This window comes from Miniopterus natalensis, chromosome 19 (assembly GCF_054644295.1).
Source record: "Miniopterus natalensis isolate mMinNat1 chromosome 19, mMinNat1.hap1, whole genome shotgun sequence".
Lineage (NCBI taxonomy): Eukaryota > Metazoa > Chordata > Mammalia > Chiroptera > Miniopteridae > Miniopterus > Miniopterus natalensis.
The window spans coordinates 14974894-14997699 of NC_142099.1; the positions used below are offsets into that span (position 1 = coordinate 14974894).

Consider the following 22806-nt stretch of genomic DNA (forward strand, 5'->3'; position numbering starts at 1 on the left):
AAGAAGGAAGTCAGGCGCTGGCCGGGTGGCTCGGCTGGTTGGAGCGGTGTCCTGTACATCAAAAGGTGGGTTCGATTCCCAATCTCGGTGCGTACAGGAGGCAACCAATTGATGTTTCTCTCTTATGTGGATGTTTCTCTCTCTCTCTCAAATCAATAAAAAAGTGTTTCAACTACATGTAACATTCACCTTTCTATGGTGAGGACAAAAAAAATGCGAGTATATGTAGGATCACGGAGAAAAGCAACTATGTTAATTGTCCTATTCCAGAGAAGGTGCAGTGCCTGCCTAGCTTATGATAACACCCCAACCCTGCTGAGTAGGGTGGGTCAAGGTTAGTACTTGGATCTCTCTCTCCCCCTCTTAGACACAGTTAATGGGTCAGATGCCTACCCAGCACCGAAGGCCCATCTCTACACATTAGCCACCTCTGGGACGAGTGGTCTGGTGGTCTCCCCCAGGAATTTGAACGAATAAAAGGTATTTTTGTCCATCAGCAGGTAAAAGGGGGCCATGAGGTAGAGACAGGGCTACAGCAAGCCAAAGCCATGTGGAGGCAGACACTTGGCAGGCACAGAGGAAGCCAGTGGGCATCAGGAGGGTTGCGTAGCAGCATTCACAGGGCACTTGACTACCCCCAGCTCTACATCCACTCCCTCCCTGCCTCAGTGACCCCCTTCCACGCAGGGAGCCTCAGGGACACTCAAGAAGCTGAATGGGTCTGTGTTCTTTGAAACCAATTGCCATTTCATAAGCAGAAAACTGCTGCTCTAACACCTCCGGTCTGCAAAACCAGTCGGACTAGGGCAGGGGTGGAGAACATTAGGCCCATAGATATGGCCAGCAAAATCATTTGGTCTGGCCCTGCCAAGGCAACCGTTGCAGGACTTGAAAGTCAATAAATCTAGGAGCTTTTTTCATAGCTAACTTTTAAGTTGATAATTTTGAATGGCCCGTGAATGATGTTATAAATATCCAAATGGACCCTGGAAGAAAAAAGGTTCCCCACCCCTGAACTAGGGCACTGAGTTTGAGAAGTGTTGCTCTGAAATGTCTCTCTGAAGCTGGACTAACTCTCTTTAGCCACAAAGGACGGCTTTCCAAAAAATCAACAAGAAAAGGAAAACCTGCATGGCAGACACTCATGCTGTTCATTTAGTTTTAATATGAGTCCCCAAAGCAGGTAAGAGGGCCACAGGATTCAGGGGCAGTGCTCTGGCTGAAAACTTACTTAGTCATTTCTAACCAACAGATGCTTCCTCGTGGCAATGCTGGGCCTTGCAACAGCTATTCACCTTTGACTTAGTATCATGAACTGCCCTGAGTTAATTAACAGCTTACGGTCATGAAAGCTTTAGCAACAGGTTCAACTGGTCATTTTTCTTAGCAGTGAACATTTTGGGTCCTGGGCCCTAAGAAATACCACTTAAAAACTAAAAGGGAATGACTGCCTTTCCTGAGAGAACTCAAGAGAAAGATTTTTGAAAAAAGCATGATTAATGTCAACAGACAGGTTCTACCCTGTGTCTGGGGCAAACATTATTAGGGGGAAATAAAAAGATGTGGTGTTGACTACAATTTGAGAATGTCTTAAAAGCAGTAATTGTTAATTCTTTACCCCACACAATTGTATCCTAAGAGCCATAAGCAGTGCTTTAAAAAGGGTAACTTGGCTCAAATGGACTTACTGAAATGTAAGACCGTTAAACAGTAACATTTGGATTTCCAAAACGCTCGTTTTGAGGAGTGAAGGGGAAAACACAAAATCTTTTAGCTTTGAAATAAGTCACAAGAAGGGAGAGGACACCCTAACACTGTGCTGTGAGCATGAGTGTAGGGCAGAATCTGCCATCTCCACTCTGCAACAAAGTGTTTCCCAGTTTTATCACAGAGGCCGTTTCTGACTTGAATATGGTCATAGTTTTGTGTTAGCCTGTGGTCCTCCATTCCTTGGCGTCCTGGGGCAGCACCCCAAGTTCCTGGGCCACCTGTGGATCCAAAAGCTCTGGTCTGGGCCACTGGGCACCCGCGTCCTCTGCTGAACAGCTGTCCCTCTGCTCTTTCCCCAACAACGAGCCTCCAGGATCTTGGTCCCAGGTCCCCTAGCTTGGGAGTGCCAACGATAATGGCCTGCCCTGTGAGTTCTAAGGTCACCCTGTGAGGGCTGGCATCTCTGTTATCTGGTGATAACGTCACTTGGGGTCCTTGGCTTTTCGGTCCGTTTCGGGTGCACGTCCCGCGCTCCAGCCCTGCCAGCTGACCGCGATACAAGAGGGGGGATGCGACACGGGGCTGCACATGAGCTTTAAGAACGGCGGTGCCAGTGATTCCGAAATTCAGGGCGACTCTGAGGGTTCACGTGGTTTCCTGCAAACGTTTCGTCTTTATTCTCAATACAAAGCAGGACGCCCAGACGGGCGCCTGCGGGGCCTCTGGGGCAAGGGCCGGGCCAGGATTCAAAACGAAGGCGGTGTCCAGGGGTCCCCCTGCTCTGGCGACACCGCCTGCCCTGGGGCCAGGGGACCCAGCCCCCCGCGGCCGCCGAGGGGGCGCTCGGCGTCGCCGGGCTGCCCCTCACCTGTCCCACCTGCCCGCGAGGCCCGGCTCCGCGCTTCCTTCCAGCGTCCGGCCGCCAGCGCCGCCCTGGGCCGGGACCCCGCCACCCCGCGGAGGGGGCGCCCCGCAGGCCGCAGGGGGATGCGCGGAGGCTGCGGGCCGGGCTCAACCGGCGGCGGGGCCGCGCCGAGCTCGCCCCCAAGCGCGGACCCGCGAGCCGGGCGCGCGCCCACCGCCCATCGCCAGCCCCTCCCCGCGTCCGGGCCGCACGGACAGGGGCGCGGCGTCCGGCGCCCTGTTACCTGCCGGAGGTGGCGGGAGGCGGCCGAGGGTCTTGGCTCTGGTCCCTTTTTCGCCCCCTGATGACACCAATCACCCTCGCTTCCCCTGTGAGGCTCCAGCCACTACACCCACAGTCGTCTGGGGTCTGGTCCCTCCGCCACCATAGAGACTGGTCCGGAAGCCGGACAGAATGCCAGCCTGCGGCCCTCCGACGCCACCACCGAGGCTCACGAACCCGGAACAGAGCTAGAGCGGCCGCATAGGTGACGCTCGGGCCGGGGCCATCTTGAGGGCGGGCGCCGTGCCCGCCTCGCGGCTCCCTCGCTGCTCGCAGCAGCCTGGTGGGCTGTGAGCAGGGCTCCTCTCGCTCAGCTGTTGAGTTGAATGCGCCAGTTAGTCTAGACTGTAACGTTCAGGCTTTTCGCCCGGGGTTTTCATTTGCTTTCCGCCCGAATCAAAAATGGCCTGGGTCGCTTCTAACGGAGAGCTGAGGGGCGGGGCGGAGGACAGTGACGCCACGCACGCCGCGGCTCTGATTGGCTGAGCCACGCGGCCCGAAGGGGCGCGCCCTGGAGACCGAAAGTCTGAAGTTACACTTAAGTCAGGGAAGGGTCACACTGGCACTCTGGGACCTATAATTAATATTAATGGTTTCAACCTAATAGGCTGTCGTGAGAATAAAATGGATTTACGTAATAGTTTTAAAACCACACGACTCGGTGTAAACGCGATCTCTTTTCCCTGTTGTCATCTGCACGGTCGTGGTCCCCATCGCCCCTACTTAAGGCGCCGACCACCTCACAGACGGCAGCTGACCCAAATCATCCGATCACCTAAAACTTCTGGGTTCTTCCTCGTCGATAACAGTAGCTGAAACTTTAAGATGGATAAAGGAGCCCACAATTTCTTCACCAAGTTACATGAAAACAACTAGCGGACCAACCGTTGCCGCTTAATCAGAAATGTATTAAATACTTATAAGGAGGCAGACACAAATCGCATTTAATCTGTCCTAATAGCTATTAGGCGGAAGCCGAGCTCTCTGTACTAAGTCTGCACTGTCCTATAGAAATAGAATTCGAGCCACATAAGTAATTTAAAATTTTCTAGTAGCCACATTTAAAACAGAATGAAGGTAATTTTAATATTCTAACACAGTAGACCCAGAAGACTGTCATTTACACATGCACTCAATATAAAAAATTAATAAGATACTTTACATTTTTGTCCTGTCTTCCAAACCTGATGTTTATGGTTTAGAATGTGGACCAGCCATGTTTCCAAGCTCGGTGGTCTCACGTGGACAGTGACGGCCGTGCCCGAGGGCGCCCCCTAGAGGCCTGACCGCCACCTTGCAGGAGAGTGGAGCAGCAGAGGGACCGCTGCTGGAGGCGGCATTATCATCATTGTGGTCGTTGGCATCAGCATCTGGCAAACAAATCTTCCAGACCAGTGACAGGGCCGGGGCCATTACGGATGAAGCCTCAGATGACATCCCCAAAGCTGGAGGCCTCCTTGAATGTTTAGACCCTGTTTTTTCAGGAGTAGAGGGAGCATTTTCTAAAATATTTTAGGCAAAGCACCTATCTTGAATTTTTAAACAGCATTTCTAATGTACATTGTGATTATAAACTGTTGTTTCTGCCGATAAAAGCCCTTTTCTGACACTATGATAATTAGTAAAATACCCGGCATCATCAGAGATCAAGGTGGTTAAAGTATTTGTAGCTCCATCTCTGGAATGTGGCCTTTCTGGTCTGGTGCTAGCTTGCTACCCCTGGAGTGTTTAGTTCCTAGTTACCAGAATGCTACTTGCTTCCAGGGCATACCCTGAACCAGTTGACCCACACAGAACATCACACTGCCCATGCTGAAGAAGTTTAAAGCCAACCATAGACATCATGACACCCATGTCATTGTGAGAAAGTGCTTACAACACAGTATACATGTTCTAGAGCGTGTAAGCTCATGTTGCAGACTGTTTATTCCACAGGTGTTTAACACACACCCTTTCTGTGTCATGCCCTGTGCTGACCACCAAGAAAAGAAGGAACAATCATTACAGAAGAGTCGGTTGTTTGAGTGGCCCAAATAAAGTTTTTTTTAGTTTTTTTTAATTAAGGGGTTGAAGATGTGCTAGTACCTTAGGGCTAGAAATGTTATTTTAGTTTTTCAAAGTGCCCTGCCCCATTTAAGTTTCATGCTACGGTTCATGAACCCGGACCTGTGCTCAGCGGCTCATTTTCCCTGACATTCACTCCTTGCTCATTGTGAAGGGCTCACTGTGCGTGCCAGCTTCTGCTCCAGAGGTGAGGGAGGCACCAGCACGCAAAACCACCTCTCTGCTCTCAATGGACCTCACATCTTAGGGGTTAGGGGGACAGACAGACAATAAGCACATAAGTGAACAAAGATAAGTTCAGCAAATGATAAATTCTATGAAAAAATAAAACAAGGTAATGTAACAAGAGTAGCTAACACGTGTCGAGTACTTCCTGTGCATTAGATACTTCACATGATGTTCTTCCAAGCACTTTGTAACAGGGCGTAGGAAGTTAAGCTATAGAATGTTTGCTTTGTCTTTCTATTAATGTCACTTATTATATGTATTTAATCTTTGTACATATGGCAAATAACAAGACAAGTTGCTTAGTATTGAGGTTACTGGGATGGAAGCAGGGAGACAGGTTATGTCACTGACCAAATAGATAAGCTTGGGCAAATCATGTTCTCTCTCCTGGCTACAGTTCCTTCAACCAAAAGAATCTGACAGGGTTGCTTCTAGGGCCCTTTCCAACTTTAATATTCTGTGGCTGAAATAGAAACTAAGACAAATGTATGTTTTCAGAAAGATCAATTAGGTTGTAAGTTCAAACACACAAATCATATCTCAGTCACATATTCCCTCAGAAGCATCATCTTCTTCCTTAGACATAGGAGGTAGTTTAAAAAATCTGTTGATTATATTTAAAGTTTTTATGTGATTGGTTCTCAAGTAGGTAGATGGACTGGTTTATTTCAAAGGCTCTTTCCAGCGCTACTATTCTATGCTTAGAATACAAATCAAGCCAATAAATAGTGCAGCAGATCAATGAGATCTAAAACACAAGGACAGAAGTCATCTGACTTCTCCAGGACAAAGCCACACATAATTTCTCCCACAGCAAGTATTCAAGCAAATATCTATAGATTATAGCTATTTTATTTGCTTTAGTAAATTTTCAGTATTATAACAGTTATTTTTAAAACTCATTATTAATTACAATATGTTTTCATTTCTTATTACCTCAATTTATCTTATAATAACAAGTGAGCAAATGGGAAACAAGTATCTTAGTGAGCAAAATACTGTTCCTTAGTTTTCCTCAATGAGACCTATAATTAGCTTTTCCATACTTCAGATTTCACAAATCATAAATAAAAGCCCAATATGAATCTAGTTTCATGCATACTAATAGATGTCCCAGATTTTCTATATTAAAATCAGAAGGGCATGAATTCAAATGGCTGAAGAGACTATACTCATATATAACATAACTTATGGCATATGTTCCATTGTTAATTGAAAACTCCTAGTTAATAACTTTGGGAAGCAACCTTTCAGGCACATGGCGTGGAATAAAATGGTGACGTCTTTTTATAAATTTTTAGGGAAGCACATGTCACATGAAATACTTAAGAGTTTACAAGGGGGGAAAAGGGGCAGGGAAAAATAAAATTCATATGCACCCTATATAAGCATGTAACTCCTAATGAAATACACTAAATAGAAACACATGACTTTCTCTAATTCATTTTCACTTTGTTTCTTTTTAATAGAAATTAAATTAGTCACTTAATGTACATAATGTAGTGTTTGTTTTCCAGTCTAGTTGCTTTTCAGCATCCACTTCTGAGTGTCATGGGAAATGTTATCCAGCATCAAGGTGTGGCTCGATGATGTGCTTAACACAGGATGGAGAGGGTGGAGTTAACCTGCAGCTAACAACATGAAACAACAAAAACAAGCACAGACCGCAATAATATCAACATGCATTATTAGCTCAAGATTCAAAGTCAACCCAACCCACACAGGTTTCTCCTAAGCTAAGGGTACATATGGAAAGGGACGACTTTAGCGAGATCCGTAGCCATAGTAGTAAGGTTCATCAGGGCGGAATCCATACGCTGTGGCTGGGCGTCCGAGAAGGCCAACCGACTGGCCAAAGCCATCCATTCCAAGGCTAAAAAGAGAAAAAGAAATAGAATTTATATTTTTCATCACACATCCACAATGCAGGTCAAATAAGAGGATTGGACTTTACACCCTCAAGATTCTCTTCCTAGCAGTGGAAGTGATTGATGTGGATATTAATCCTTTATAAATACAGCCATAAAACTGTGTATGATAAATATTTACTTGTAAGAATGTGTGTTAAAATGTTGGGAACCACTGTAATCAGGTAACCAAGACAAAGAGGAGGACAGATCAGAGAAGTTTCAATAAATTACATTCATATATGGCTTTTATGCCAGAATATGAAAAGATTTTACTTGCTAGCAATGATCAGAAATACAATGCTGTGGAATAAAACCGTAGTGCATTTTGCTGTTTATAATGAGATCTCTTTCATATGAAGATATAGGACTGATCCACTATTAGAAAGGACACAGTTTGATTTTAACAGTAAACACTCACTCAGAGCCAAATCACACACTAAGCGTGTGAGTAAAGAGAGAAGACAGGAAATTTCACAGAATTTCAAAGTGAGCCACATTTGATCTGCAATCCTTCTGACTCCTCAGTGCAAAAAATTATTCAATAGTACATTTCTTTTGAGTAACAGCAAGTAAATTATGCATTTTGGTTCAATTTATTCCATGGAAATAGAAGCCCAAAGATAGCCTTCAGTTATAGACAGCTGGACAATGGATGACCTCTGAGTATTACTTTATAAAAAAATTATTTTCATCCATTAGTCAATTACTTGGATGAGAATCTGTTCTCCAGAGCACTTTTTAAGGTTCAGAGAATTACCCAACACTTAGCAAAACCACGAGCTTTATTTTGCCAGGCAAATATGGCAACTGTAACATGCTCATGCACAGCTCATGCAGTGGGTGCCAGTGAGCTCATTTCCAATCAAAGGAAAGGGTCTATAATGCAGAAATGTAAACTCTAAAAGTATAAATATATTTAAATGACTTAAGATGATTTGAGATTATATTAGATGGAAAACACTTTTCTTATAAGCAAAATCTCAATATGATTAAACAATATACCCATATAGCCACTAACTTCCTTTCCTCTCACAGCTCAAAATGAGATGAAAACACTTTAGAAGTAACTTTATCAAGGTTTTAAATAATGTGTGTGCCCATGTGTGCTGGGATAGGACTTAGTACTAAATGTAAAGAGTCATAATATAATAGGGCGTGTTAGTCATGTGCATCTACCTCTCGGGAATGGAATTTCTGAAACAAGTTTAGGTGAGCATTTGCAGTGAGTGATGCCAGATAAATCAAACTTTTGGGCTTCATCTATAATTTATGAAATTTTTAGGCCTGAATTTCATCTTAAAATGGCAAAATATTAGCACGCCCCTCCTCCCTTGGTCCCACGGGAAGGTTAAATTTTATATGAAGGGAAATATTACTCCAGAGGTGGCTTTCAAGATGTCTGAGAAATCAGTGGAGTCCATGAGCTCAGGTACACCTGTCTCAGTTTAAAATCAGGGGAACTGGCTGTTGAGATTTTTCTCCTGAAGCACTAAGGCTAACAAATATGTATCTGAACAACTCTCCGTATGTGAAGAGTGACTGCAGAGCTGTGGGTTTCACCTTCCTTTTCATCTTTCTACCTATTACCCGCCTTCCGCCACTCCCTACATATTTAGCCTCTCTTCTGAGGCTGAGCAGCAGCAGACTTAGGTTAAACTTGTTAATTTTGTCTTTCTCAACCTAAGGGCTATGGTGAGATCTCTCTCAAGAGCTTGGAAACAAGCAGCACACAGCAGATCAGCGAAGAAATATCAAAGGCACCTTGGAAACAAGCTCTCGCTGAGGAACTGTGACAAATGACTAACTGCCTGAGGGAGGAAGACGAGCCTCAGAAGGGAGTCCGTCCGCCCCTGGCACAGAACAAGGAGCTTCCGAGGCAGTGTTGGTAGAACTGCCCAAGCCATTCCTTGGGGTGACCTCTAACAACGCCTGACCATCCTGACAAGCTTGTCCTCACTGAGGAAGGAGCCTTAATACAGGGTCTGAGAGTCTGAGATCATTATACATTCAAACTGCGAAACTTTCAGTTTTGTATTTCTAGGACCCACAGGCAAACTTCTGATCACTGCTTTCCCATGGGGCTTGCCGACAGGGTAAAGAAGAAACTGAGACGTTTTCTGATTTGCCTGATGGCTATACTTTCCATTGTAAATTGACAGGTGGATACTATAGTTGTTAAAAATGTCAGTCGCACTGTTGGTGAAAACTTGCACCCCAGTCAGGGAAAGAAAGACGCGGCCTAGAGCTCTGATGAGTTGCGGTGTCTGAGCTGCAGGTTTCCTGTGATTAAGTTCTATTTGCGTAGAGATCTCTGTGTAATACAATGTCAAGGACAAAGCGTCTTGAACTTCCAGAGAAGGAGGATTTGAAGCCAACTCCATTCTTTTGCGACGCGTGGACATTTATTTACCCTACTTACCCCTGCGGGATAGGATGCGGCCTTGTTAATGCTGAATCTGGCCCAAAACCAGGAGAGCCCAACAGCAAGTTCTCCTTTAAACAGGGGACAGGCTCTTTAGGGAAGATCTTCTGGAAAGGGACAGACCACGAATATAAAAGGGAAGCGTTGCAGCAAAAACACTGCTTTCCAACGCACTAAGACTCCGCTGGAGTCAAGAGCACAAAAGGCGCTTGCCTTTCCTCACCGGGGACCCTGGAAGCAGGGCGCCTGGGCGTGGGGTGCGCAGCTGCTCTCGCCCTGCACCACTGAGCTGCTTCGGGCAAGTGTACAGCTGGCTGTTTATACGGGTCTCAATCCCGCACGGCCGTGTGTCTCCGCATGTGCAGGTCCTCTTCCCGGGCCTCCTGACCTATCCACAGAAGCTGTGTGTCCCTCCAGATCAGAACATGCCACAACGAGGCCACTTTTTCTTCCCAGGACTAGTTATGTAGTGTTATCTGACCTGTATTCTCAATGTCTAGATATCAGATTTTAGAACTTTAAATTAGAAGGATACCACAATACAAGATCTCTTCCTGAAAATATATAATTCTAGCTCAATGAAAATGTTTATCGTTTGTTGTGAAAAGACAACTAGGAAAGGTAAGGCCCCCCAACTCCATCTGCTATTAAATTTTGTGATCCAAGAACAATGATTTTTGGGTACCTAGAAAGGAAAATCACAAATTCTTCATAAAAGAAATTTTATATTTAAAAAAAAATAAAAAAATAAAACTACACCTATATTTAAAAAAAAAACCCAAAACACCTTTAGAAATCTAATTAGCATTCAGCAAGCAGAAGACTGGATTTTCTGTAATATTTACAAGGCTTCAAATAAATTTTTAACAGCATTCATTGGAATTCTAAACTTGAGATAATGGAGGGGGAGGAATCCAGCCATGACAGGTGACGTATCACATGCAGCACAGTACACGGGGGACAGCAGCCGGGGAGCAATCCCAGGCCCTCTGAGGCTCTCATTGAACTTCTGGGCCAGAGCTGACATTCCCACAGGAAGGGAGGAAAGCCACCTACCTCTGGCTGCTTGGGAGGCTTAATTAGTGCATGTTTGTAAAGCACTTTGAAATCCTTGGGTGAAAAGTGCTGCGTAAGTGAAAAGTATTATCGTTATTTTATTAAAATGAGATAAAAGCAACACAAGTCTTTTTTTCCTTCTTTGAAATCCCCTAGTCAGTAAAATGAATGCAGAGTAAATAGTGAATATATTAATGGATGCTAAAAAATAGAAAAGAATAAATTCCAGCCTCGCTCTCTTTCCACAGGCTCACAGAATCCTTGTTGGACACACTTCCAGAAATCGTCTAGAGCCCGTGCTTTCCCCGCACCAGCATCCCTGACAGGGCCACCCTGTTCCCGGAACACAGGCCTCGCTCCACGGTGGGCGCAGTTTGTGCCACTCACGGCCACAGCGGACTGTTGCAAAGTCCCTTGTTACGCCACTCTGATGTCTGGCTCTGTCAGTCCTAGACTCACCCTCCGGAGCCACACGAGAAGTCAGATTCTTCTTTAATATCTATTTTACAACTCCTGTTTAGTCATTCCTCATGCCATGGTCTCTAAAACCTTTACCACCTCTCTTGCTCTCTAAAATAACTTCACTTTTTCAGTATTTTTCTTAAAATGAAGGTGAAATGTGTCATTTATAATGTGGTCTGGAACCAGCATAGAATACAGTGAGATTCTTTCCGACTCTGCCAATGTAGGCTGAAACAGCACTGATCTTAAACAAGTTCTCTAAGGCGTCATTGCCACAAAGTGGCTTACACTGAATGTGTGTGTTAATTCTGTGTACAGACATATGAAATTTTCACTTATAACTACCATGCTGAATCTCTTCTTTTAACTTTGGGTCTTTCTTTAGGGATTCTGTTCTACCTAAGACAAAATCCTTTATGACAATAAATTTATGCACAGGGAATAGTGAGTCTATTAATAGTGATCCGTAAGATAATCAAAGGCTGGAATTCTTTTGGGATTGAGCAAGTGATACGTTATGGTGAAAGTCTTGGGTTTATGATATAAGCAAGTGGTGGGAGATAAAGCTAGGAAGGGGGGGGTCAGGATAGATTCTGAAAGTTCTTCACATGCCATGTTAAGAACTAGACACTTGGAGAGTTGTCATGGTTTTTAAGAAGGGGAACAACTTACTTCTGTACTTTAGGAGGACAATTGTGATAATAAGAGGCGTTGAGAGGCAAGAGCATGGGGAACATTTAGGAGCACTTTATGTCTGTCCATGTGTGAAGTCATTAATGAGAGCTCAGAGAGGCACTGGCAGAAAAACAATGACCAATATGCCATAGTTCACGACCAAAAGTTAGGATTTAAAAAACTTTTTCTTGAGTTATACACTTACTTGGGAACTGAGAATAAAGGGAAAGAATATCAAAACTGGCTGAAAAATTTAGAAGTTATAGTTAGTTGGGAACAAAACAAGTTTTGCCCCTTTCCTATGGGAATGCGCTCCGTCCAGTAACTAGAGGCTGCGGTGTCCCACGCAGACGAATCAGGTTTGTGTCTCTGTTCAGTAGTAAGGGCGGACTATCGTGGCAGAGTGAACATGTGTTTCTCGATGTTCTTATACAGTCACAAGGGAAGTGTTGATTAAGTGAGATAATGTCTATAAGATTATACCTAACGTTTGTATAGTGATGTACTATTAAATCGAGATCTAAGCGTTTGTAATTTACAGATCAACCACTAGATGGCGGGCTTGTCATATCACTGAGTATTGCACTTTTACAAAGTTTTAAAGCAACCTTTACAGAACTTAAATTTCTCCGCATATTGACCACTGACAGAACGTGGTTTCCATTGCTTTCTCATATAATTGATGTCTTCACTTTATAAGTTGAAACAATTTACTTAGAGCTAAGCAGGAGTATCTTTCAGGCACATGCAAAGTGGCTGCAGGGCCTATCAAAATGCTAGAAGAGCTGTTGTCTTGGACACTAACCAGTGTAACATACTCGCGAGCAAAAGCACTACTGTTGTAGAACGGCCTCTACAATGCTCATGGAGCTGCCCGCAGCATCTCGTTCCTATCATTTATATGTAATAAGCCCCTATTTCGTGTGGCTCAAAGGTGTTGCTGCTTTGGACTTGAGCCTTCGTGTTACTGAGAAAGTGAGCAGTTAGGCGGTTTTCAGTGGGCTTCACCAATACATATCAGGGTCAGCTGTCATTTCCCATTTAGTTTTCTTTAATCTTGTAGATGCATGATTATCAATTTTCCTTTTATTATGATAAAACTTAATGGCTACAGAATATTAAAGAATCATATTTTTAGTGAAATCAAGCTAAGTAATATTTCCCCCCAAAATCAGGGACAAATGATATGAGTAGTGGGAAGCTGTGTTTAAAGTAATCACGTGGAATTTATTTTTTAAAAAACTTAAAAAAAAAAAAGACATCTGTCAGTTCTAAGGGGAAAAATACCATTGGCAGGTTCTTTTAATTTACTTACTATACTGAGATGCTTCCAACAAAAACTAACTTGTACTAATGATGGGAGAAGCATGTGTAAAATAGTCATGACTTTATTACAAAAGAAAGAAAATCCTTTTTATTAGTGCTCCTGTATATCATTCAATTTAACTTCTCTCATTACACATCTTAATCTGTTGTTTAAGCATTTTCCGAGTCTATTTTACTGGTATTTTTATGTGGAGATGTTACAGCTGGTACTTCTTCATATTATATCATCATTTAGTTTTCTATCCTTTTACCTTTCTTATGTTTTACAGTCTCACTGAGATTTTTCTATTAACTCTGCTTCTTGGGCATCCTGACTCCTACTGTTGCATCTGACAATTCTCCTTCATGACAGTCCTTTCTTTATGAGCTCTGTAATATTTTATTGGGCTCAAGTTCAGGTTTATTTGTTTTTGGGCCTGTCTCTTGGCCCCTGAGCTTGGAAATATTTCTACAGAGAGGTTCTTATTTGTTTATAACCTTTCAAGCCCCTGGGGATTTCATTGTCCTGAATCAATTTTAATAATTTCTGGACTTGGGATTCCCTCAGTTAGACTATACAGTCTCAATTCTGAAACTACTCATATATATGGAGCAAGCTGGTGAATTAAAATCACGAGATCTCTTTTCAACTGGTGAGAAAAAGGCAGCGCTTTGATGTTCCCGACTTTATACAGGGAATTCAGCTCCATCCTCTACACTGCGAAACCTATACCTAGTTCAGTCTTCTTGTGGGTGACTCCTTTCTGTGCACGTGTGTCACTGGGGGTATTTCCGATCTTTGTGAACTTGGCCATAAGTGATAAACTGTTGTCACCTTTCGCCCGCCTTTTCTACGCATTTGTGTGGGAGGGGCCCTTCCGAGTCAGCTCAGTCTGTGTCTTGCTGGACGCCGCTCCCACTTTACTCTTCCCTGCTCTGCAGTCAGGGAAAGGATTTATAGGCTTTGTACCCTGTGACTCGAGACTGGCTGTCTTCACGAGAACAAGGATTTGGAAGAAACAACTGAGCCATTAGAAGATGTTTTCTTTTTTGCAGCAATTAACAGAAAAAATACCCTAACAGGTACCTGGTGGAAGCTCTCAGATGTGGTTTCCAAGCTGGTGGGATCACTCACTTAAATCTATAAGTGGTCTCCAACTTTTTACAGCAATCTTTTAATGAAAGTATCTTTAACTTCCATTTCTTCAATGAGGTACAAGGACTGCTTGCAACTGGCAGTTCTGTAGTATCAGGGCAATGCCTCATTTCACACCCCCAAATGTGCGGGAACTCACCGAGCTGCTTAAGTAACCCCGAGGTCAATAAACTGAGTCATTAGCACCTCCTTTGAATAACTGTTTGTCTGTTACTGCTTCAACATTTATATAATCTGTCATAATACCCTTGCTTCTTAAGGTACAAAAATTACTGCTGTAGGCTTAGCGTAGAGACTCTAATGTGAGTAGCAATGTTTTCACAGGGATGGTTTAACCGTCCTGTCTGGGACTGAGTGAGTTAAAGGCCGAACACCACAGCTAATTACTCTGTAATGCTAACCTTCGTTGCTGGTTCATTTTGAGAGTCTTTAAAATATGAACTGTGTATTTTACCCCTATGCACTCTCTTAATGATTTGTTTTTTTAGACTGAAATCACTTCCAGCCATCAGTTATACTCTTGGTCTCTACATATGCACTTCTCCAAGCACAAATATTTCTTTTTCCTATTGGTCTGCCAGCCCTGTCAGAGCAAATTTCACTTTAAACTAAATGCTATGATACTTAAAACCTCTTGGATTACTTGGGCTGCTAGTGTGATCTATGACCTTCCAAGAATGACAGCTGAACTTTCCAATTTGCTTATACTGCTTGGGGAACGAGAAAGCACATGCCAAAGAGGAAAATGTTTCTGATGTTGAACAGAGAGGAGAGTTCTTGTTGGAGGTGGGAGCCGGAGACTATTAGGTACTGAAAAATACTAATAAGAAATGAAAAGAAACTAAACATGCTGTAAAGTCTAAGACCTCGAGCATAATTCAAAAGTTGATGCTGGTACTAAAAACTTTTGAGTCCAGTTAAAATATGAATAATGACCTCCAGTTAGTGTAATTTAAGCACCAGCCAGAATCTTAAAGTGATAATGTACTATCAAAATGAACACGTTCAGGAGCTGGAACAGAACCCCCGGTGATCAGGAGTACTAACACAAAGTGGGCTGTATCAACTCCGTCTTTCTTTATAAAACAGCAGTCTGACATATGGACATAGTCAACGAGGTACCATGGCTACCCAACGTGCACGCTATCCCTACTGACATATCAGTCTCATAAATGGAAATTACTGTTAAGCTTCTGTTAAAACCTTGTCTCCAAAGTGCTTAAATAAATAATATAGTTTGGGAATATTTCGATATAGTTTTGAAACTTTTCACTTTCTTTTACTATCTTACATAAGAGGTGGATAAATGTTTGTTGTGAAAAAACTCAAAAGTCTTATCAAATATAAGAAACTTAATGTAAAGTTTCCAATTTATGTCATGTCTACTTATTCATTTACTTGTCTCAATTTTTAGGCTAAATAACCTACAAATTATCTTTTGCTGATAAAAATCAAATGGTGGTTGAAAAGTAAAGACTTCTTTGTAGCTAAATCAAACTAATATGTTTCTAAAATTAAGAGTACAAGAATGGATAACAGAAATAATATTTAAACAAATTCAAAGTGCATGATTTAAAACAGCTAAGCATGAAAGTATGACTTTCAGTAAGTTTATATGATCAAATGTACAATAAAAAGGCATTTCCTTGCATTATGATAACATTTTAAAACCTCTGTGTTGGGCAGTGTTATACAAACACTTTCAGCCACTAACTCAGTAATTTCAGTAATCAACACAGGTCAGATAAATATTTCATAGCCATCTGGTGACCTCTAGAGCATTCAGGACCCCAGTATACTATATCCTGTACCAACACTGCATGTAGCGCTAGAACAGGTACTAAAGCAAATCTCCACTCTTAAATTTTACGAGCTCTCTTAGTCCTTGAGAATATGTTATATTATGGATCTGTAAAAACAAATACACAAACAAATCCAAGCTGAATTCATTTTCTACTTATGTCCAAGGCTAACTTTAGATTGTCAAGATACGGATGGACTTAAGTCCTTCTAATCAACCAGATGCAGTCTTCTGATGATGAAATGAGGTATTTTCTTATAATTTTCACAGAATGGGGCTAAGCACCCTTTCAGCACATTGAGTTGATACCAAGCAAAGTCAGTGTAGATTGGAAAGTATAAGTATACGATCCTAACAAATAGTTTTTTTACTTGTACCCTACTATCATCTTCTAAATTAACTATTTTCAAAGCAACATAAGGAAACTTTTAAAATACTGATGTATGTAGGCATTTCCCTCCCTTAATTTAAGGACTGGCAATTATGTTTATTAAATTCAGCAACACTAACTTAAATATGAATTTAACTCCTGAACTTTTTACAAGTTATTGGAGTGCAATGACCTCAGAAACAGAATATCTGGACATGATTTCTGTCTCTACTGCTAACTTGTTTCAGTATGTATCTGTAACTTTCTTTGTCATGATGATTTTTGTAAAATAAGAATAAGGGCTATACCTTTTAACATCTGTCTGCCCTGAGACTGTGTGTCCAAGTCTCTTACAAGAACGGTATAGTGACTCTTACACACTTGGTGTTGTTATTGTTGTGACATATGAAAATAATAGAGCCTTCCTTAAAATACTTAGAAAATCCTGGCTCCTGCCACCTAATCCAGACAGTGAAGAGATCTCTATCACACCTGGCACACTTCTCACACATGCTTTCTGGTCACCCTCACGGGTTCTTACATAATTCATAGAGAGTTATGCCCAAGCACAGGCAACTAATTGCTGTTGCACTAAAATAATGCCATGGCCAATCATACCTTCCTTTTACCTTAGCGAGAATGGACACCTTGTATAAACGGGATATGCAATCAAAACCCTTCAGATTCTGTGTCATGACTAATGCAAATGATACAACACTTTTAGAGATGAGAAACACTAGCAAAGGCTCTTTACATGCTTTCTCGTCTGATTTTATATTTAGTGAGTTTATTTTGAAGTACATAATCAGGGGTAAGGCTTTTGGTTATTTCACGCAAATCATCACTTCTTACCTTGCACACATTTCTGCTCTCAGGTTGACTGCTATAGCGTTGGCTTCTCTTTGAAAAGGGTGCAGGCACAGAAGTGTTTAGGGTGGGGTATTTTCATTTTGGGATGTTTGCTGTCTTGGGGTTGTGTCAACCTGACAATCCGGGACTTAGAAGCAAAGCTGGGCAAAGGTGAGGAGAACTCTCCCTGGAGATGGGAATGCAGCTTACATTCTTGAGATTACGGGCAGAATAGGGTTTTAGGCAGTATTTACATAGGTGCCTTGACCCTTAAACAATGCAGGTCTGAACTTCGTGGTTGGTCACAAGTGTCTTTCAATGGACCAGCACTGGAGCCGCATTGTTCAAAGGTAAACTCCGGGTGGGAATCTGCGTACGCCGAGGGCTGACTGTAGTTACATGCGGATTTTTTACTGCCTTGGAGATCAGCATCCCTAACCCTTGCGCTGTTCAAGGGTCAACTGTATACCTATATTAATTATTTCAAGTATGCAGGATAAGGAAAGATTACAAACTGATTTATTTTAAATGACTACGGTGCCCACTTGCTGATGGCAAACAGTACTTCCCTCCCCCAGAATCTGAGAGATAAAGGCAAGTTGCAACAGTAAGAAATTGTAATAGTTTCTTTTTCCCCTTTGTGTATACAGAGAACGAGTTAATTATAATAATTCAATAGTTATAAAGTCCTTAAAACCCAGAAACCTTTTAAAAAAATGTTTTAGAGACTTTTAAGAATTCCTGTTCATTTACCACCTCAAAAGCTATCTCAGCATGAAGTTTTAATATCCATGTAAATATAGCTTTATGGGTTTCTTGTATCAATTTGAAAAGTTGTAATTTTAAGTTACAGTTGCAATTTAAAAATTTACTTGCCTAACTATGTCCCTAGAAGCCTCCCCCTCGTTCTCATTTGAGGGGCTCTAAGTTAGCCACTCAATATTGTCCACACAAGTCTGGATTCCTTTTTAAGATTGCTTTGCCTTTTAATTTCTGACAGGCCAATATGAAGGTGCTTTGATTTTGGCTGGAAAAACCTGAAATGGAAAGAATTTCTAAAAAAGTGGGATGTATCAACTTTAGGTAAAGCTACACAAAGAAAATAGGCCTAAAATATGTGTGTGTGTGTGTGTGTACGTTTCATTACATTACATGAGGTAGAATGCAGACTTATGTCCACAAAAGAGAAGATATTCAGGAAATCATCAATCATGCTCCTGTTTAAAAGTCTATTAAAAATACTTTAATCTTTAACTTAATCAAAGGGCACAAGAAAGCATTTGTAGATTGTGTCTCACTGGTCTGAAATGAGACCATAGAAATATGTAGCTTTTACGTAAAAACTGACATACACATACATAGATTTTATATTGACCAATAATTAACTTTAATAATAGAAGTATAAAGTTTAGAAAATTACTAATATTCTTCTCAAATATAAAAACAAATAGCATTTGAAATTAGATTCTATTACAGAGCCCTACTTGTCTCTTTGAAATAGGTTTGAGTTCTATTTAATTGATGGAGGCATGAAGTAGTTCAGAGATTACCAAGTGACTTGGGCTACTACTGAAAGGCTGCATATTGGCCTAAAATTCCTACAGGTAAAATCCACAGAACTATAGTACATAATTAATCCTCTTAACTCCAGACATCTCCTCCATTTTCAAATAATCATCAATGGAGGTTTATTGCCTCTTTAAAATGAGAAAACTGGATCCATTTTAACAAACCTTTGTAATCTAAAACTCTACTGAATGTTTTGAGAATTCATCAATAGCCATTTAGTCCCTCCCTCCCTTCGTAAAATGAAAGATTTCTACTCAGTTAAACCTCTGCTCATGAGATGGGAGGCACCAAAAAAAATCAACATTTATAATAAACTCTTTGATACAACAGCTTTTCTCAAATCTCATGATTATTCAAATTATGTCTTGTAGGACATAGATGTGTTTCTAAAGAAGCATTATCTCTATTACAAAGTCATAACAAGCTGCCGACTGGACCAATCCTTCCAAAGAGCTTACTGTTATAACAAAGAATTTACTCCTATGTAAATTCTAGTGACTTACCAGACCATCACAGTTAAAAGAAAACATTAAATGCACATCCCCTACCTTGATTATATCTTTATCTTATATGCTATAAAGTTAATTTAATCTGTCATCACAGACACTTTAAGAGTTAAAATATCTTTTGGAAATAACAACCTCCGACAGCACATATGCTATACTTCTGATTTACTAGTTACTGACAGCTCATTAGTTAAGACCCAGGGACAGGAAAGAAGACCAAGGAAGCCCTTTACCCACTTGAAGCAGAGCATAGAATTTGTTTCTACAGGATGTGGGCTATTTGATGATGAAAAATCACACAAAACCTGTTAATACTGGGATATTAAAAGTTCCTTTTCCCAATAATGAAAAAAATGTTAATGACAGAGCGCGCGGGTGCTCGGTAAGATGAGTGCTTCTCAGTGTCCTCAGTGGGACATGTGGTAGTATAATTCTCGTGCAGTGAGGATTTCTTAACTTGATCGTAACTATGAGGCAGGCATCTTCATCTATATAAAACGCTACAATTCAAAAGACGTTTTGACCTTACATAGGTCGTTAAAAAATCTCCCACATAGCACAGGCTCCTACCAACAATGCTGTAATACAAGCATGTAATACTGAGTGTGTGTATCTTGATTCTATATTTAATAAATACAGGGTGGGCAAAAGTAGGTTTACAGTTGTGAGTACACGGAACACTTTATTATTGTATTCTTATTTATTAATTATTGTATTATTTTCCGTATGAACAACTGTAAACCTACTTTTGCCCCACCCTGTACTCTATACATTGTACATTTGAAAGGATGATACTGAAATAGTAAAGATTAAATATAAATTTAAGACACTGTGAAAAAGTTAACACTGAAAATAAAATACAGCCCAGGAAATGGGGGAAGACATGTATGTGTTTGAATGCCGGCTTGGACCCTGATAACTCATTCACCAAACAAACATCTACTGAGAACCTAGTGTGTGCCAGGCCCTGTGGGCACAACTCTGAATAAGACAAGTTGCTCTTCTGGAGACTATTCTTGTGGAAGAAGGTAAATAAGTGAACAAAAAATAACTAACTGACTGACTGATTAACTAACTAACTAATTAAATGATTAGGGTGCTAAGGCAGACAGTAATAAAATCACAGGATGGGGGAGAAGGGGCTTCTTTGGTAGTTTTGTCAGGATGACTCTCGAGGGAGTGATGCTTGAGCTGAGACTTGAAAGAACAAACCAGTTGCTCAAAGTCAAAATAATTTTCAACTTAAATACAAAGGTGCTGAGGTGAGAAGGAGCTTGGTGCGTTTCTGAGGGTTGGAAAAGGGCTCAAGCGGGGTGGAATTAGTAAGCAATTAGGCCACTTGCAGGAGATGAGGCTGGAGAAGTGGGTTAATGTCAGATACTGCAGGACTTTATAGACCATGGTGAGAAATTTAAACTTTAATATTGGAGTGTGGGAGGCCACTGAAGGCAGGTGAGACAGGATCTCATTTACACTTTAAAAAGAACATAATGGTTACAGAGAAAAAAAAAATGCATTGCAAGGGAAGGTAAGTGTAGAAGCAGGGAAGTTAATTACGAGGCTACTGAATGGTTTGGGTGACAGACACTGGTGGCTTGGACTAGGCAGGGTACTAACAGTGGAAATGAAAAAAACACCACAGCCAAATTTGAGACACAGTCTAGAAATGAACACCACAGGTTTTGCAGATGGTTTGCACTGGGGACAGTGGTGTGGGCGAGGAAAAGGGAGGAACCAAGGTAGACTCCAACGTTGATGGCCTGACCCGCTGAAGGGTGGTGACATGGACTGAGATGGAAGATTAGGGGAGAAGCCTGTTTGCATGCGGGAAATCAAAGGTTAGGTTTGATGATTTTATCAAACAATCAATGAGATATGTTAGTGAGAGGACTAGGCTGGTGCTCAGAGGGCTCTCGGATAAAACATATGCTTTTTAAAACATAGTATTTAAAACCACGGGATCTGAATGAAACCCTCTGGGTGATGGTGTAGTGAGAGAAGAGGGCCCCCAAAACTGTGTGTATACAGAACAGGGCCGATGCCCTGAAGTAACCAGCATTTAAAGCGGCAGAAAACATTAGGAAGGAATGGAGAGGGGCTTGGAAGAAAATCAGAAAAAGGAAGTATCTTGAGAGTTGAAAAGGGAAGTTTCATAAGCAGGACCTGGACACTGCTGAGAATGAAGGAGGGTCACTGGATGTGGCGAGGTGAAGACACTGGTGATCTTGACAAGACTGGGGAAAGTGAAGAGTGGAGAGGAGACTTCTGAGAAGTATGTGTGATGGGCAGTGAGAAATGGGCAGTAGTTGGAATGTGATGTGGGGCCCATGAGAGTGATTCCAGGTAACATTCATAAGCTGATGAAATGATCCCACAGAAGGGAAGAGAGATGACAGCAAAGAAGTCCTTGCGAAGGCAACAAGGGGAGGGGGCCAGAGCAGAACGGCCTGCCTGGGCTCTGCGCAGAGGACACTTCCTTCACTGTAGGAGGGAGGAAGGAAAGGTGGGTGGGAATAAGAGCAGACGCTGAGCGGTGGGAAGAAACCTTGGGCAAGCTGCTTAACTTGAGAAGCTTTGGCTTCCTCACTGTTAATGACTCCCCACCCGAGCTGCGAAGGGCACAGCAGACCAGGCTGCCATGAGCAGCGAGCAGCACGCTGCCGGCACTCAGGGAACAGATACTTCAGCGAGTGCCATCATGGTCACTCGCCGACAGGTCGCGGACGGTTATTCTAGAGAATCACATTTCAAGTAACTGAGTTAGGGTAAAGATGAAGTCTAAGTGACACTGAAGCCTGAGTTGCTTCTAATTCTTTCCAGCAATTTCATTTAAAGCTGGGCTGGACTGTTCATGTTCCAGAAACAAACTTTTCTGACCAATTTCACTTATTTGTTTGAAGTTTAAGAACAATAAAAACTTTAAAAAATTAATGTTTATCCTGTGCAGAAATTTTCTGTGGACTTGGAATCCAGAACTTCAGGTGGGTGATGGACTAAGGGTCTGATGCGATTGAATGTTACGGAAAAGCGAAGCAGCAGACTATGGAACAGCGCCCCCTCCCAGGTCTCAAATTCTGTTTGAGCCGCCACCATGTTCCTCCACGTGGGAACTCCGATGTTTCCGTTTAAGTACACACAGACCGGCTTATTTTACAGTTCAACAGTTCTCCATTCTATCTAACACCTTCTGAAAGGCCCGGGGTAGTGCTGCGCCTCTCTTTTAAAAAGTTCAAATCACTCCTTTCTCTTTGGGTAACTAAAAATAGGCACTTTCCCAAGTGGGTCCTCTGTTTTATCAGGAAATCTGACGTTGCTGGCCCAAATTTAGAAATATTATTCTGAGTTTCAATACAATTTCAGTTATTGTTTTTATGATAGTTATCTAAATCAATGAATGGGTATTACATACTACTGATTTATACTCAACATTTTAATTTTTATGAGAATACAAATAACTTTTTCTGTGGAATCAGATGGCTATAAGATAACAGTAAATGTGACTTTAATGCTAAGAAACTAGAAGCTGATTTTTAATAA

At 41.8% G+C, this 22806-nt stretch overlaps 1 protein-coding gene across 2 annotated transcripts in view; it reads right to left on the reverse strand.

Moving 5' to 3' along the window:
• Nucleotides 1-6022: 6022 nt before the first annotated feature.
• Nucleotides 6023-22806, reverse strand: part of KIFAP3 (kinesin associated protein 3) — a 100738-nt gene continuing 83954 nt past the window's right edge. Inside the window, exons 22-23 of one of the 2 annotated variants that reach the window (XM_087827751.1) lie at nt 10901-10909; nt 6023-7061 (exon numbers count right to left, since the gene is read on the reverse strand). In XM_087827751.1, coding sequence (XP_087683877.1) covers nt 6987-7061; nt 10901-10909 — 84 coding nt within the window. In that variant the 3' untranslated portion in view covers nt 6023-6986. The remainder of the gene's footprint in view (nt 7062-10900; nt 10910-22806) is intronic. The other variant, XM_016221445.2, reaches the window with a different exon arrangement.